The sequence below is a fragment of the Lolium perenne genome, chromosome 4 (genome assembly GCF_019359855.2).
Source record: "Lolium perenne isolate Kyuss_39 chromosome 4, Kyuss_2.0, whole genome shotgun sequence".
Classification (NCBI taxonomy): Eukaryota; Viridiplantae; Streptophyta; class Magnoliopsida; order Poales; family Poaceae; genus Lolium; species Lolium perenne.
The window spans coordinates 364,140,274-364,155,202 of record NC_067247.2 but is presented as its reverse complement, the minus strand read 5'-3'; the positions used below and the strand labels follow the sequence as shown (position 1 = coordinate 364,155,202).

Genomic DNA, 14,929 nt, shown 5'->3' with positions numbered 1-14,929 from the left:
AGGATAACGAAATAACAGAGTACCACACCCACACATGTTATGGCCAAAGTAACAGCTAACAAACTATTACACTCACCGCCTAATGCTAGCGACAACAAACATAGGAGTTTTACTTGCCCAAAGGGCACAAAACCAACATGAACAAAAGCTAGGAAGTTTGCTAATGTAGTCTCTGATCAGCTCATCTCCCAGCTTACTTGAGCAGTGCTGATTGACTTGCTTGCTGCTGCTTTTGTGACCGACAGATTGTCCGCCAGCAAGGTGGCCTGCGTCAGTCCGAGAAGCTTCGGTGTTGAAATATTGGGCCCACATTTAATGGCTCATTCTAGATTTAAGATTTTCCTAAAAATCTCAAAGCCCAGTAGCTATGTGAGTTTGAGCCCAATTTGGTGGCAGCTCACTAGTCACTAGTGAGTGGCAAGAGGTGGGAAGTTTAGTCCCACATGAAAAGTTGGGAGGAAGTTAGACCACCTTATAAGGTGGGTTGTTCCACCACTAGTAAGTGAGTGAGAATATGAGTGGTACACGCGCGCTCCTCCTCTTCCTCGACACGTCACGTCACGACGCGCGTCACGATCGTGGTGAGTGGATTGAGCCTCGAGCCGAGATTTTCCTTTCTTTCCGCAGTTCAGGAAAACGAACAGAGTCCTAGACGGACGCGTCGCAGTTAGTCGACTCGAAACGTTCGTGCGATGTGGGCGTGGCCCACGTTGTCCAGGGTTTCCCGAGCCTATATAATCTCTTGTCCGACTACCGCAGAAACACACCATACACACGAGTTAGGTTTCCACCTCTCTCTACTTGCGCCGCCATCGTACCCTACTCCATCCCGCCTGCCGGCGTGCACCGGCTAACAGGAGAGTAGGTCTCCGGAACCGCTCGCCTTTGCGATCCTGTACGGGAGAGGGCGAATTATGTTTTTGTGAAGCGCTCTGCGCGACTGCTAGAGTTCTTCATCATGGGTCGCCTTCCGTCCAAGTCGGGCGGTGCTGCCTACCGTCGTCTTCAACGCCGTCTACTTCGACTTGTCGTTCCCGTCGTCAAAAACGTTGTCATCAACAACGTTACTGCTGTGACGTCATCTTCTACACCGCTACCGCCACCTCCACCAGATTGGTACGTGCGGCATATCTCGATATGTTTAGCGATGGATGTTGTACCGTTTGCCCTGCTACTATTCATGTTGATTAATGCATCTAGTATGTTCGAGTTTCACATGTTAGTAGTTACTGTTGTCATGCGTAATATTCTGGAATTAATCATGGAAATTGTGCCTAATTATCCAACACTCCAAAAACCTAATTGTAGGCAATTTCCTGAGTTAACAATGGCTGGTTTTGCTGATGCACTGAGGCCGGATAAGTTTACTGGTGTGCACTTTAAGAGGTGGCCAATTAAGACCACGCTCCGGCTTACTCATCTGAAAGTGTTCGAAGTTAGTAATGGCTTACCTAAAGGAACTATATTTGACCAAGATCAGAAAAAATTCAAGAAAGACAATACTCTCTTCGTCGGATGCGTTCTGAGTATTCTTGCTGATCGTCTATGTGATGTGTATATGCACATAGTAGACAGTAAAGAGCTCTGGGATGCACTGAATACTAAATTCGGTGCAACCGATGCTGGCAGTGAACTGTACATCATGGAGAGATTCCATGACATCATGATGGTGATCAACCGTTCTGTAGTCGAACAAGCTCATGAGATACAGTGCATTGCGAAAGAGCTTGCACTCCTTAAGTGTGCCTTACCTGACAAGTTTGTCGCTAGATGCATTATTTCCAAGTTGCCCCCTTCATGGAGGAACTTTGCCACAACTCTCAAACACAAGAGACATGAGATATCAGTTGAAAATCTGATTGCATCTCTTGATTTTGAGGAGAAAGCTCGGGCTAAGGATACTACAGAGAAAGGAGAGGGTCAACCTAGCGCCAACATGGTGCAAAATAAACCCTACAACAAGAGCAAAGGGAATAACAAGCCCTTCTTCAATAAGCCTATGAGGACTACAACCTTTAAGAAGAAGATGATGATAAACAAAGCAGATCTGAGCTGTTTTACCTGTGGAGAGACTGACCACTTTTCTAAGGACTGTCCAGAGAGGGCAGACCGCAAGAAAAATGTGAGGCAAGTCAACACGGTGACCGCTAGCAACATTGATGGGTACGGTAATCTCTTTACTGTTCTTTCGGTATTTCAATATCCGTGTTGGTGGATTGATACATGTGCTATTGTTCATGTGTGTGCTAACATATCCATGTTCACTTCTTACGAGATCGCCCGAGATTCTTCCGTCCTGATGGGGAATGGGTCACATGATTCTGTTCGTGGTGTTGGCACGGTAGATCTAAAGTTCACTTCGGGGAAGATCGTGCAGCTGAGGAACGTGCATCATGTCCTACTATGAACAAGAATCTCGTTAGCGGCTCCCTTCTATGCAGAGATGGGTTTAAGGTTGTTTTAGAGTCGAATATAGTTGTTTCCAAGTTTGGACAATTTATTGGTAAGGCTATGAGTGCGGAGGCTTGTTCCGCTTTTCGCTTTCTGATTTCAGTAATAAGTCCGTGAACCATATTTGTGGCAATATTAGTGATGATAATAGTGTTTGGCATTCTCGTTTATGTCACATTAATTTTGGTTTAATGTCTCGGCTATCCAGTTTGAGTTTAATTCCGAATTTCACCATTGCCAAAGATTCTAAGTGCCATAGTTGTGTGCAATCAAAGCAACTTCGGAAGTCTCACAAGGCGGTCGAGCAGAGAAACTTGGCACCTCTAGAACTCATACATTCTGATCTATGCGAGATGAATGGTGTGTTGACAAAAGGTGGAAAGAGATATTTCATGACATTGATTGGTGATGCGACTAGATTTTGCTATGTTTATTTGTTGCGAACTAAAGATGAAGCTTTAGACTACTTTAAAATTTATAAGGCCGAAGTTGAAAATCAACTAGAGAGAAAGATCAAGCGTCTTAAGTCGGATCGTGGTGGTGAATATTTTCCTAGAATCTTTGATGAATTCTTTGAGGAACATGGAATTATTCATGAGAGGATGCCTCCCTATTCGCCCCAATCAAACGGGATTACCGAGAGGAAAAACCGCACGCTGACTGACTTGGTGAATTCAATGTTAGCCACTGCTGGTTTATCAAAGGCATGGTGGGGGAGGCTTTGTTGACTTCCACTACTAGGAAAACGTCTATAGATGGAGAAGAGCTTGCTGGCGCACCACACTTCCACTGCACCGATGGCAAGTGGTGTCGGCGCACCAGGATGTCGCCACGCCGGCGATGATGACCACTGCCGGCGCACCAGCCAGGATGCTGCGCCGGCGCTAACATGAGGTCGTGGCTCCCCCCCATCCGGGGCAGGCCCAGAAAGTACTGCGGCGTACCGGCCCAGGGGCGCGCCGGTGGAAGTTCGCTATTGCCGGTGGGCCCCTGGCCCAGTTTGCCGGTAGTACTTCCTGGGCTTGGCCCGCACCAAATAAAGCCGGGTCGGCTTAATACTGTCGGCGCACCCACGCCCTGGTGCGCCGGCAGTAACTTGGGAACTTATTTCTGCCCAACAACCACTTCCCCCACTACCATTACTCCACTCCTCCCACACAACCCGATCCTTCTCCCAACTCAGGAAGCTCAAGGAGATCGAGAAGGATATAGGGCGCACCGCCGGGGTAAGGTACGGTCCGAGGCTGATCGATCTGGACATTCTTCTGTATGGGGACTCCCGCATCAATGCCGAGTGAACAGAAGGCATTAAAAGGGTCATGTCTGTTGGAAATACGCTGTTGGACTGGCGTCAGAGGACCCTTGTTATGGGGGTGCTTAACCTCACGCCAGACAGCTTCAGCGACGGAGGTAAGTTTCAAGAAGTGGAAGCTGCCATTTCCCAGGCCAGGTTGCTAATATCATAAGGTTGCTATACAATGTCATTTTCCTAGTTATCCTCAAAATAGGCTAATACACAATATCATTTTCTAGTTATCGCCAAATTAAGCTACACACATTTTCTTGCAATATCGGTATCCATTTGCTGATAACTTGAAATAAACACACGACCCTTAGAGCATCTCCACTCGTTTGGCCTGCCCACGACGAAATCCGGACGAAACAACCGCCGGATTGGACGAAATAAAGTCGTGGGGAGTACCGTATTTCCAGTCGTCCACCCGGAGTTCGGCGGACATAGTTTAAATTCAAACAAACTGTCGTCCCACGCTACAGATACGGCCAGTTGATCGGCAAAAGGACCAGCAAAAGGATCAGCCACAGATCGGCGATATGAGGGAAATTACACGGAAACAGGCTCATCGGCAGTCCCGTCTGGCACGGCGGTGTCCGACGGACCAGTTTCCTCACACGCCGTGGTCGAAGCGGCTGCGGTAGTCGACGACGAAGCAGCGGCAGTCGACAGCGTAGATGGTGAGGAAGACGAGGTAGGAGCCGGCGGAGACGACGAAGAACTGGCCGGAGTGGCTCGGAGGATGTCGCTGCAGTGGCCCTGGTACCAATTCCTCGTCTCCTCGTCCATCAGATCCGTGTTCCCGCCCATCAGAAACGCCAAGTCAGTGTTCCTCTTCTTCGCCGCCGCCGTCGTCTTCAGCAGGGCGATCCGGACGCCTTGGTTGGCGAGCATCTCCCGCCACCTGCCGTCGAACTTGTCGTTCCTCCCGTCGGCGTGCGTCCTCAAGTCGGCCCAGCACTTGTCGATCGACGCCTGCATCCTGTCGGCGGGATTGCCCGTCTTTTTGAGCTCTTTGAGCTTTTTCTGGCCGAGTTCCGGGCGCCCATCCGCCGAGCCAGCCGCCGGAGCGTCTGGGTTGTACTGCTCGGTCTTGCTCTTCGAGAGGTTCTTGCGGGTTTCCGCCCACTTCTCGCACTTCTCGATGCGGGCGTAGACGTTCAGGAACTTGAACTGCATGCCGGTGTCGTCCATGTACATGTCCAAAGCACGACGCAGCTGGGAAAAAGGAGTACGGCGATACGGATCAGCTCACGACGATCTACACGGTGCACTGCTAACCTCGGTGATGCAGGGTCGACGGAGCATACCTTTTGCTCCAAGTCGTGGCCGCTCATCGGCTGTTCTTCGACCTCCTCCTGTATGCCGTGCCATTTGCTGCACGCCGTCTGTATGATCCCCCAATGGGTGGCCATTGCCTTGTCTTCCCGGTTCATGTTCGTCTTGCTGAAGTAGGGATCGACGAGTTTACGTTCGTCGAACGCCTGCTTCACTCGAAGCCAATATGTGTCGAGCGACTGATTGGCCCCGGTTATGCCGTTCATGGACACGTTCATCCAAGCTTCGGCGAGGCACTCCTCTTCCTTCGGCATCCATTTGATGCGCGGTTCGGCAGGCGGCGAGTCCTTCTTCCTCTTCTTCTTTCCCTTCGACAGGTTGGCGGCGGCTTTAGTTGGCTGCTCTTCTTCTTCGTCTTCTTCTTCGACGGCTTGACTTCCGTCGGCCACATCCTCCACATACTCGTTGCGCGCCGCGACAGCTGCCGTCGCCCTCGCCTCCTCTTGCGTGAAGAACCCCGGGCTCGCAGCGGCGGCGGCCATGAAGAAGCCCGGGCTCGCAGCGGCGGCCATGGAGCCGGAGGTGATCATCTCGTGGATCTCCTCTTCGTTCGGCGCCACCATCGCACCGAACGGAAGAGGCCCTCGTTGCAGGGCCGGCGAGGTGCCCTCGAACTGGCCGCCGCTGCCGACGTCGAGCTCGGGTGGCGACGGCGTGAACCTGGACGGTTGGACGTAGGCGCCCTCTTGGAACATGGAAGGCGGCGACAGCGAGTAGATCGAAGGGGAGAAAGACGACGGGGAACTGCTTGTACCTTGCGTCGGCCATTGGTCGGGGAACATGGCGCCGCCCCCGCCGCCGTGAACATGGCCCATGCTCATGGCCATGCTGATCTTCCTCGCTTGTTCGTCCTGGGCCGCCGCCCTCTTGGCGGCGGCTTTTTTCACCCTCTCCGCCCTGCCGCTTGTTTCGACCTCGCGCCGGATCTCGTCCGCCGCCCACTCTGCGTTCGACATACCCGGCGGCCGCTGCTTCTTCGCCCGCGGCTTCCTCGTCGTCGCCTTCGGCGGCATGGTGGTGGATGAGAAGACGAGGATGAGAACGGTGGTGGACGAGAAGACGAGGACGGGAACTGGAACTGGAAGACGAGGAGGAGAATGGACAAATTCGGCGGGAGAGTTTGGGGATATGCAAGCAAATTGGAGGGAAATCGACATGATTTGGCTTTCCTGTCGCCGACTACGAGGGTCCACACGACGTTTCGCGCCAAATTCTTTCGTCTGGAGTCCCCGAGCGCGCCCCGGGGGACCGGGGATGGCGTGGGCTCGCCGGATGGATGAAGGGCCAAATCCGGACGAAAACGAGAAACCGGGGGCGCGACTGGGCGGATGGGAAAAATGTGGCTCGGGGACCTCGTCGGGGAGACGAGTGGAGATGCTCTTAGAGCATCCCCACTCGTTGGCGCTCCTCACGCCCAAATCCGGCGAAATTTTCCTCCGGATTGGAGGAAGATTTGGCGTGGGGAGCGCCGAAGTTCCAGCCGTCCCCCCGGCAGGAAACCCCCAACCTCGACCATTTGACATATTTCAAACAAATTTAACAAGTTCGGCGAGCAAGAGTACGAAAATTGCTGAAACAAATTCGGCGATAATCAGTACAATGTTTAACAAGTGCAATGGATTGTCGGCGAAGTAGTCGGCGTACAACATGCAGTAGCCCTCCATTCGCTGTCTCGGCTTGCACTTCCGGCGACCTGGTGCCGACCCACCACGTCGACCAGTTGCCAGTCCGGCGTACATGCTTGCCAAGCAACCGAGGATCATCATGTGCTCGTCGTCTTGGGCGGCTGCTGCCATCTCTTCTTGCATAAGCTCGACGAACATCTGCTCCTCCTCTTCGTCCGAGTCCATGGCCGGCGAATGGACGAACACCTGACGGGCGTGGTCGAGGCAACCCGAGCCGCGAGCGACGAGGAGCAGGCCAAAGTCGGAAAACAGGCCAGCGGAAGAGCAGCCAGATAGGCCATCGTCCAAAGACGGCGGAATATAGGCAGGTGGGGAAGGAGGGGCGGCGGAATCTGGGCAACAAGCCGGCGGGGTGGTGCCGGCGGCGAGAGAGATACGAGGGGTTGGGGAGATTTTGAGCGACGTGGCGGTGGGGTTCGTGCGTCGAGTCACCGACAGATCGGGCCCTTCCCCGCTTTTCACTCGTCCGGAGTCCCCGATAGGTCCCCGAGGGGGCGGGAATGGCGTGGGCTCGCCGGATGGATGAAGGGCCAAATCCGGACGAAAACGAGGAACCAGGGACGCAACTGGGCCGAATTTCGCCGGACGGGAAAAACGTCGCTCGGGGGCTCGTCGGGGGACGAGTGGAGATGATCTTAGCCCGTGGAACACATCCCCGAATCGGTACCGACGGTCTCATCTCTCTCGCCCTGATCTATCTCTCTCCCGCGATCTGGAAGGGCCGACGGCTTGGCGGCGCGACCGCGGGCGCTGATGGGCGGCGGCGCGCAGTCTGTTAAGCAGGACGCCTGCTTCTCGCTCCGTCCTCCCTCTCCAACCGAGCGGCACGAGGTAGACCCGGAGACCCCAACTCCGTCCTAGCCCAGTGGCGCCCGTGAGGCGTCATCTCCGGCGCCCTCTCCATCTCCGTCTGCTTCGCACTTGTATGCACATACTCTTCCTCCTTCCCCCAGTTTCTTGTTCTTGGTTTGTTTGATTACGATTTCTAGGGTTCTTGGCATGCTCGGTAGTTGCAGATTTGTCTTCTGTTGGGTGTTTGTTTCCATGGCCTTGGCTGCATCCATCGTTTCGTATTATGTAGCTGTTTGTTTCCATGCCATTGGTTGTATCCGTCAATTGGAAAGGGAAGAAAGCTACAGGGATATTAGGAATTAGATCAGTCCTTCCTAGCTGATTTTCTGTGACAGGTTGTTAGTCTCGCGCATGTGGTGGACTTCTTGTGCTTTTGGCTAGCTCCAAGTCTGATGTGTAGCTGCTTTCTGAGATTTTCCACATAAAAGTTGCTATGGCTAGTAAGTTGTGGCTAACTAAATCCTTGGGCACAAGCTAGTAATCTGAATGGCATATCCGCCCCCATGCCTTTAATTGTTGGTTAACGATGGGCTAGGTTTCTCTTATTTATTCATTTTTGTTAAAAGAACAACTTGGGCATGCTAATTCAGAAAAATAGAAAAAATATGTGTTGTTTCTGTATATAGAGGTTCTTGGTTTTCCCTTGCCGATTCTGACCGATTTGCCGGTATTTTTTTTTTTTTTTTTTTTTTTTTTTTGTCTTTCCTCATCGTCAGGCAAGAAGAGCAAGATGTGACAGAGGATTTAAGCAGCAGCAGAACTAGACCTGGCTCCTATGCTCTAAGATGCTCCGTGCCAAGGACACATTCAGGAAGATGTACTCAGCTGCCAAGGGCTACTACTGCGGAGGGCTAGCGTCTCCTAATGCCTTCTCAGGTAGCTTGCCCAAAGTTCCCCAATAATAACTAGGGAACATCTCTTTTCCACCTCTTTCACATTCCAACCAAAGACAGTCCTAACTCCTTTCCCCTCTGAACATACCAGCATTGGATCTTTGGCATTCTCTCAGCTCCTTAAGAAAACCACCAGGCCACGCTAACCTGTTCAGGGTCTGTTCATACACGCAATGCGCCCTCACCAACGATTCCGCCGACCAGGAGGTCGTGATTGCCCTGGGCAGCAACGTGGGAGACAGGGTCAGCACGTTCGACAGGGCGCTGCGGCTGATGAGGAGCTCGGGCATCAAGGTCACCAGGCACGCCTGCCTGTACGAGACCGCCCCAGCCTACGTGACCGACCAGCCGCGGTTCCTCAACTCTGCCGTTAGGGGCACGACGAAGCTGGGGCCTCACGAGTTGCTCAGGAAGCTCAAGGAGATCGAGAAGGATATAGGACGCACCGCCGGGGTAAGGTACGGTCCGAGGCCGATCGATCTGGACATTCTTCTGTATGGGGACTCCCGGATCAAGACCGAGTCTCTGATTGTGCCGCATGAACGCATCCATGAGAGACCGTTCGTCTTGGCGCCTCTTGTTGACCTCCTGGGTTCGTCGGCTGAGGACGGTATGGAGAAAAGCTGGCACTCTCTCTCGAAGTGCAGTGGCGGGTTCTTTGATTTGTGGAACAAGCTCGGCGGTGAATCTGTTGTTGGAACAGAAGGCATTAAAAGGGTCATGTCTGTTGGAAATACGCTGTTGGACTGGCGTCAGAGGACCCTTGTTATGGGGGTGCTTAACCTCACGCCAGACAGCTTCAGCGACGGAGGTAAGTTTCAAGAAGTGGAAGCTGCCATTTCCCAGGCCATGTTGCTAATATCAGAAGGTGCTGACATAATTGATATTGGTGCCCAGTCCACCAGGCCCTTTGCAAGGAGGCTATCCGCAGAAGAAGAGCTTGAGAGGCTGGTCCCTGTTCTGGATGCTATCATGAAACTCCCAGAGATGGAAGGGAAGTTGCTTTCGGTAGACACGTTCTACGCGCAAGTCGCTGCTGAAACTGTAAAAAGAGGAGCCACCATGATCAATGATGTATCTGGTGGGCAGCTTGACCCAAGTATTCTTCAAGTTGTTGCTGAACTGGGAGTTCTGTATGTTACCATGCACATGAGAGGCGATCCATCTACTATGCAGAATGAACAGAATCTACAGTATGATGATGTCTGCAAAGAAGTTGCTTCTGAGTTATATGCCCGGTTGAGAGCAGCAGAGCTTTCTGGAATTCCTTTGTGGAGGGTTATTCTTGACCCTGGCATTGGGTTTTCCAAGAAATCCACACAGAATATTGAAGTAATCGCGGGCTTGGAATCCATTAGAGAAGAGATGGGTAAAATGAGCCTAGGTGCTTCACATGTGCCAATATTACTTGGACCCTCGAGGAAAAGTTTCCTAGGTGAAATATGCAGTCGCGCCGATCCAGTTGAGAGAGATGCTGCTACTGCTTCTACCGTTACAATTGCGATCTTGAATGGCGCTAATATAGTAAGGGTCCATAATGTTAGATACAATGTGGATGCTGCAAAGGTCTCTGATGCATTACTCAAGTACAGAAGAAAATAATAGTAAGTATACAGCCAGGATCGAAGCCATACCATTTGCCAGTTTTGTACAAGGGAATGCGCTCATACCATATGGGGTGTATAATGTATTATCACTTAGAGCAATCAAAGCATGTGTGAATAACTATTACAGTGAACCAGAGATATACAGTATTCTCGTTTGCCTCCTCCTTCGTAGAATCTTCAAAGAAGCAAAGTTAGCACAGACCAAGGCCTCTAGGGTTGGTATATGATGTAACCAGTTTTGGGAGGGTTTAATAATTATCTAATAGTGAGCCCTAAGAGTAAGACCTTTATAATATACTTTGCTTGGAATTGCCTACTTGAGAGCATCATTTGGGGCTACAGAGTTGATTTTCATCTCACGCAGTTTTCTGAGGGTTATGAAATTTTATCTGACTCCTTATGTGTGTTCTGAACTTATTGTACCCAATGAGGAAACGCATGCATTGCAAGTGCCATATGACATTACTAGGCCTCAAGGCCTGGTCTATGATCTAACCAGTTTTCTGAGGGTTTTTTTGATGCATCATTTGTTCTTGCAGAGTCAATGTCCAGCTCTCATGCAGTTTTTTGAGATTTTTTCATGAAACTTCTTCTCGTGACTCCTTATTTGTGTTTTTTATTTATTTTGCTGTACCCAATGAGGAAACTCATGCATTGCAAGTGCCGTATGACATTACTAGGCCTCAAAGCTTGGTCTATGATCTAACCAATTTTCTGAGGGTTTTATTATTATCCAATTGTGATACCTTTGTAATGCTTCGAATGTCTACTTGAGAGAATGTTTTGTTGCTGCAGAATTAATTTCCATCTTTTTATTCGGGTTTTAATTTTTAATAATTTCTAGCATGTTCTAAAAAGAATATAGCAAAGGCATCCAACAGAAGTTCTGATTGCTTTGTGACCCAATGAGGAAACTCATGCATTGCAAGTGTCGTATGACATTACTAGGCCTCAAGGCTTGGTCTATGATCTAACCAGTTTTCTGAGGGTTTAATTATTATCAATTGTGATACCTTTGTAATGCTTCGAATGTCTACTTTAGAGAATCTTTTGTTGCTGCAGAATTACTTTCCATCTCTTTATTCAGGTTTTAATTTTCAATAACTTCTAGCATGCTCTAAAAAGAATATAGCAAAGGCATCCAACAGAAGTTCTGATTGGTTTGTGACCCAATGAGGAAACTCATGCATTGCAAGTGCCGTATGACATTACTAGGCCTCAAGGCTTGGTCTATGATCTAACCAGTTTTCTGAGTGTTTTATTGTCCAATTGCGACCTTTGTAACGTACTTTTTTGATGTTATCTATGTGGGAGCATCATTTGTTCTTGCAAAGTCAATTTCCAGCTCTCATGCAATTTTTTGAGGTTTTTTCATAAAATTTCTCCTTGTGACTCCTTGGTTGTGTTTTGATCTTGATGTACCCAATGAGGAAACTCATGCATTGCAAGTGCCGTATGACATTACTAAGCCTCAAGGCTTGGTCTATGATCTAACCAATTTTCTGAGGGTTTTATTATCCAATTGTGAGACATTTGTAATGTACTTTGCTTTGAATGTCTATTGAGAGAATCATTTGTTGCTGTAGATTTAATTTCCATCTCTTGTGCATATTTGGATTTTAATTTTCAGTAACTTCTATGTTTTAAAACGAATATAGCAAGGCATCAAACAGAAGTTCTTATTGGTTTTTGACCCAATGAGGAGCAAGTGTCATATGACATTACTAGGCGTCAAGGCTTCGTTTATGATCTGAACAGGTTTCGGAGGGTTTGTATTGTCTAAATGCAAGACCTTTTTACTGCACACTGCATGGAATTTTCTACTTGTGAGCTTAATTTATTCTTACACAAGATTTGTGTTTTAAATCTGAACTGCTTTCTACTGCTCATTTTAAACTTTAACTTCGGTTTATTTTTCCGCATGCATGAGCATATGAGCCAAATTGCATTCCTGTGGCTCTTGTGCATTTATATCCCTTCTTTGTCCACTGATCAGACCTAAGAACTGCAGGTGTTGTGACTGAACTTCTATCTTTTCAATGAAATGAAACGCAAAGGCTATTTGCGTTTTCTTGAAGCAAAAAAGAATGGCCGCGTCTATGATATCATCACGTTCGGAATGGTGTTATTTTTTTGTACTATTGAACATTTGTTTGCCTTTTTACATGTTTTTTTTTGTATAATCTGAAGCTATTCTAGCTAGCTTTTGACCTTGTTCTACCAAATGATGAAATTCATGCATTGCAAGTGCCGTATGACACACTTGGCCTCAAGGCTTGGTCTTTGATTCAACCAGATCTGTGAGGGTTTTATTGTCTAAATGCAAGACCTTTTTCATTTGCTCTTATTTGAATTGTCTGCTTGAGATCGTCATTTGTTCCTACCTTATTTATTTCTGCATTTCATACAGATTTCGATTTTTAAATCTAAACTACTTTCCCATTTTAACATATATCAATAGGTGGCTTATGCATTTTTTTCCTGCCATATTGACTCATGAAACCTTGAGAACTGCAAGTTCCCAATTATTACAGTGTTCATGCCAATGATATTAACGTAGTATTCAATGGTCTTGTCTTGTTTATACTATTAGAAATTCAAAAATTATGTTGTATAAAGTGAAGCTATTCTGGCTCGCCTTTGAATCAGTATTCTCCTTGTAACTCCTTAATTTTTGTGATGATGTTGTACCCAATGAGGAAACTTATATGGGGATTGAGGCCTCAACTTCTCAACGCTCAGATTTTGATTTAACCAGATTTCCTACAGCTTATTATCTAAACACAGGACTTTCTTAATGTGCTCTCGTCGGAATACTCTATAGACCATTTGTTCCTGCAGATTTGCTGTCTACATCATACAGATTTGGATTTCAAATCTGGCCCGTTTTGTACTGCCTTCACTCCTGAAACCTTTTAATAACTGTAAGTGTGAGATGATTACGCATTGGCTCACTTGTTGTTGCCACCCTGTTCTTGTCACTCGCCTGGAAACCCGAAGGTTTTGTTTTCCTTCCCTGAAGTGCATAATGCCCGTCATCAAGAAAGGCGAACATGAAAAGTCTGAATGTAATTTGAAGATCAGCATGCAGGGTTCTCATGATTCCTATCATCCTATGCCTACCTTTGAAGCTGCTAAGAATCTGCGACTCTTGAAACTGTATCCGATCCATATATCAACATGATTACTCATCCTCATCATTTATAAATAGCTTATTGGTTCTTATCCTTTATTGTACTACAGAAGATTGTTTTGTTTGCCAGTTAGATATAAAATTAGCAAATCTCTGTCTAATAAATATCTGCCTATGGACAATTGCAGGCTGCTCTGTTTAACCAGACTGAGATTGCTCTTATTCTTATGGATAGTGGAGCAAATATTCAACGCAAAAATGGTCAAGGTTGGTTTTTGTTACAATCTGAAGGTGTTTTGCCATGGAATGAATGGCATACATTCTCAAATACTGTATATCGATGTGTTGCTGAAGTTGATTAACCTTCATTAAGCACAAAAATTTCTTTTATTTGTTCAACATATTTCCATTCGGACTACCATTTCCACTCGGTTTATGTTGATACTGTCAAATTTCTCTCTATGCTCATATATCTGTTCAGTTTAAAGCAAAATAGCAGTTAGCATGAAGAAAAGGGGGGGACAGTTATTTGAATTGCAACTGCTCCTTGGTGGTTTAGATGTTTTTATTGCTTTTGTAGTCACTTAACTTATGTACAAGTTGTGGTAGAAGAAAAGTCTATATCTATGGGCTTTTCCAATCAGCCTTGTAAAGTTAGAACTTGGTTAGTAGCATATCCAGTGTTTTAGCCTCTAGAAGCAGATAAACTTGGTTAGCAGCATATCCAAACATCAGCACTTGAAAATGATACTTTAATCATCAATGCTGCTTTGCTTAAATGACAATGATAGAGTTGATGACGATCATGAACTTTTTTTATCAGGGGAAACTGCTTTGGACTGCGCTCCACCCATGCTGCAATACAAAATGCGGCAGAGGATGGAAGAGCTTGCTGCGTCACAAAGGGCTGAGTGAGGGAGACAGCATTTGGGCCCTTTCTGCTAGCTGCTCTCCTCTCCATATGTCAAAAGATGGTTTTCTGCTTCTGAATGGTTACGTACAAATAAAACCATTTGACAGACTGAAAGCTCATTGCTGGGGTACGCTGCTTCATTTCGGATGGCACGATCATCATGTATTAACGTCGCAATGTTAGAGGTGGTTACGTACAAATAAAACCATTTGACAGACTGAAAGCTCATTGCTGATGTTTTTATTGCTTTTGTAGTCACTTAACGATAATGAGTCTTTAGGCCCGGACAAGTAGGACTCATTATTGCTCAACCAGAAATCAGTCGCTCAACCCTTATAATTTCGTTAGTTCGCTTGAATCGGTCGGGGTTTCGTTCAAAAAAAAAAAAAATTGGTCAGGGTATATTGTTTTTCTCTTGATGTGTTTGTTTGATATGCTGCACTGCTAATACATCGATAGAATTACGGCAAAAAAAAAGAATGTGTTGGTATTGTATTGATTTCGATAAACCTGTTTGCCCTCCAAGCATTTATAGAAGCCGTAAAAAAATTCAAGAATAAAATGGCTCTCCTTGTTCGTAAAGCAAACAGAAAATCATATATGGTTTATCGTCATGGGTAGAACTTTTTGGATAGATTTTGCTGTTTGAGATCTATGATCTTTTTAGTTGTTGCTCTCCAACAACTTTTTGTACATATTTTTCCCTCTTTTTTATTAGAGTGACTTCCACTTTTTACCCCTTATTTTGACCTTTTTAACACTA

The 14,929-nt window shown here is 47.3% G+C and overlaps 2 protein-coding genes across 3 annotated transcripts; one reads left to right on the top strand and one right to left on the bottom strand.

The window, feature by feature from the left end:
- Positions 1-4,358: 4,358 nt before the first annotated feature.
- On the bottom strand, positions 4,359-5,160 carry LOC139830298 (uncharacterized). Its single transcript, XM_071818308.1, has 3 exons — positions 5,056-5,160; positions 4,512-4,963; positions 4,359-4,479 (listed from the first exon to the last, which is right to left on the bottom strand). The coding sequence occupies exons 1-3, from the start codon at positions 5,158-5,160 to the stop codon at positions 4,359-4,361; spliced, it is 678 nt and encodes a 225-aa protein (XP_071674409.1).
- A 2,259-nt stretch (positions 5,161-7,419) lies between these two features.
- Positions 7,420-14,524, top strand: LOC127296731 (folate synthesis bifunctional protein, mitochondrial). 2 transcript variants are annotated; one of them, XM_051326929.2, is made up of 4 exons: positions 7,420-7,691; positions 8,337-8,496; positions 8,605-13,520; positions 14,077-14,524. In XM_051326929.2, the coding sequence occupies exons 2-3, from the start codon at positions 8,406-8,408 to the stop codon at positions 10,113-10,115; spliced, it is 1,602 nt and encodes a 533-aa protein (XP_051182889.1). In that variant the 5' UTR covers positions 7,420-7,691; positions 8,337-8,405; the 3' UTR covers positions 10,116-13,520; positions 14,077-14,524. The 2 variants fall into 2 exon arrangements, with proteins under 2 accessions (XP_051182889.1, XP_051182890.1); XM_051326930.2 differs by having other exon boundaries at positions 8,605-13,544.
- Positions 14,525-14,929: the final 405 nt, after the last annotated feature.

Bases quoted from the DNA above. Each gene is read 5' to 3' on its own strand.
- LOC139830298 (XM_071818308.1), bottom strand. From the start codon at position 5,160: ATGGCCACCCATTGGGGGATCATACAGACGGCGTGCAGCAAATGGCAC. The intron at 4,964-5,055 runs GTATGCTCCGTC...CCTTTTTCCCAG, and splicing joins GCCACGACTTGGAGCAAAAG to CTGCGTCGTGCTTTGGACAT. The intron at 4,480-4,511 runs GTACCAGGGCCA...ACATCCTCCGAG, and splicing joins GACGAGGAGACGAGGAATTG to CCACTCCGGCCAGTTCTTCG.
- LOC127296731 (XM_051326929.2), top strand. From the start codon at position 8,406: ATGCTCCGTGCCAAGGACACATTCAGGAAGATGTACTCAGCTGCCAAG. The intron at 8,497-8,604 runs GTAGCTTGCCCA...TGAACATACCAG, and splicing joins GTCTCCTAATGCCTTCTCAG to CATTGGATCTTTGGCATTCT.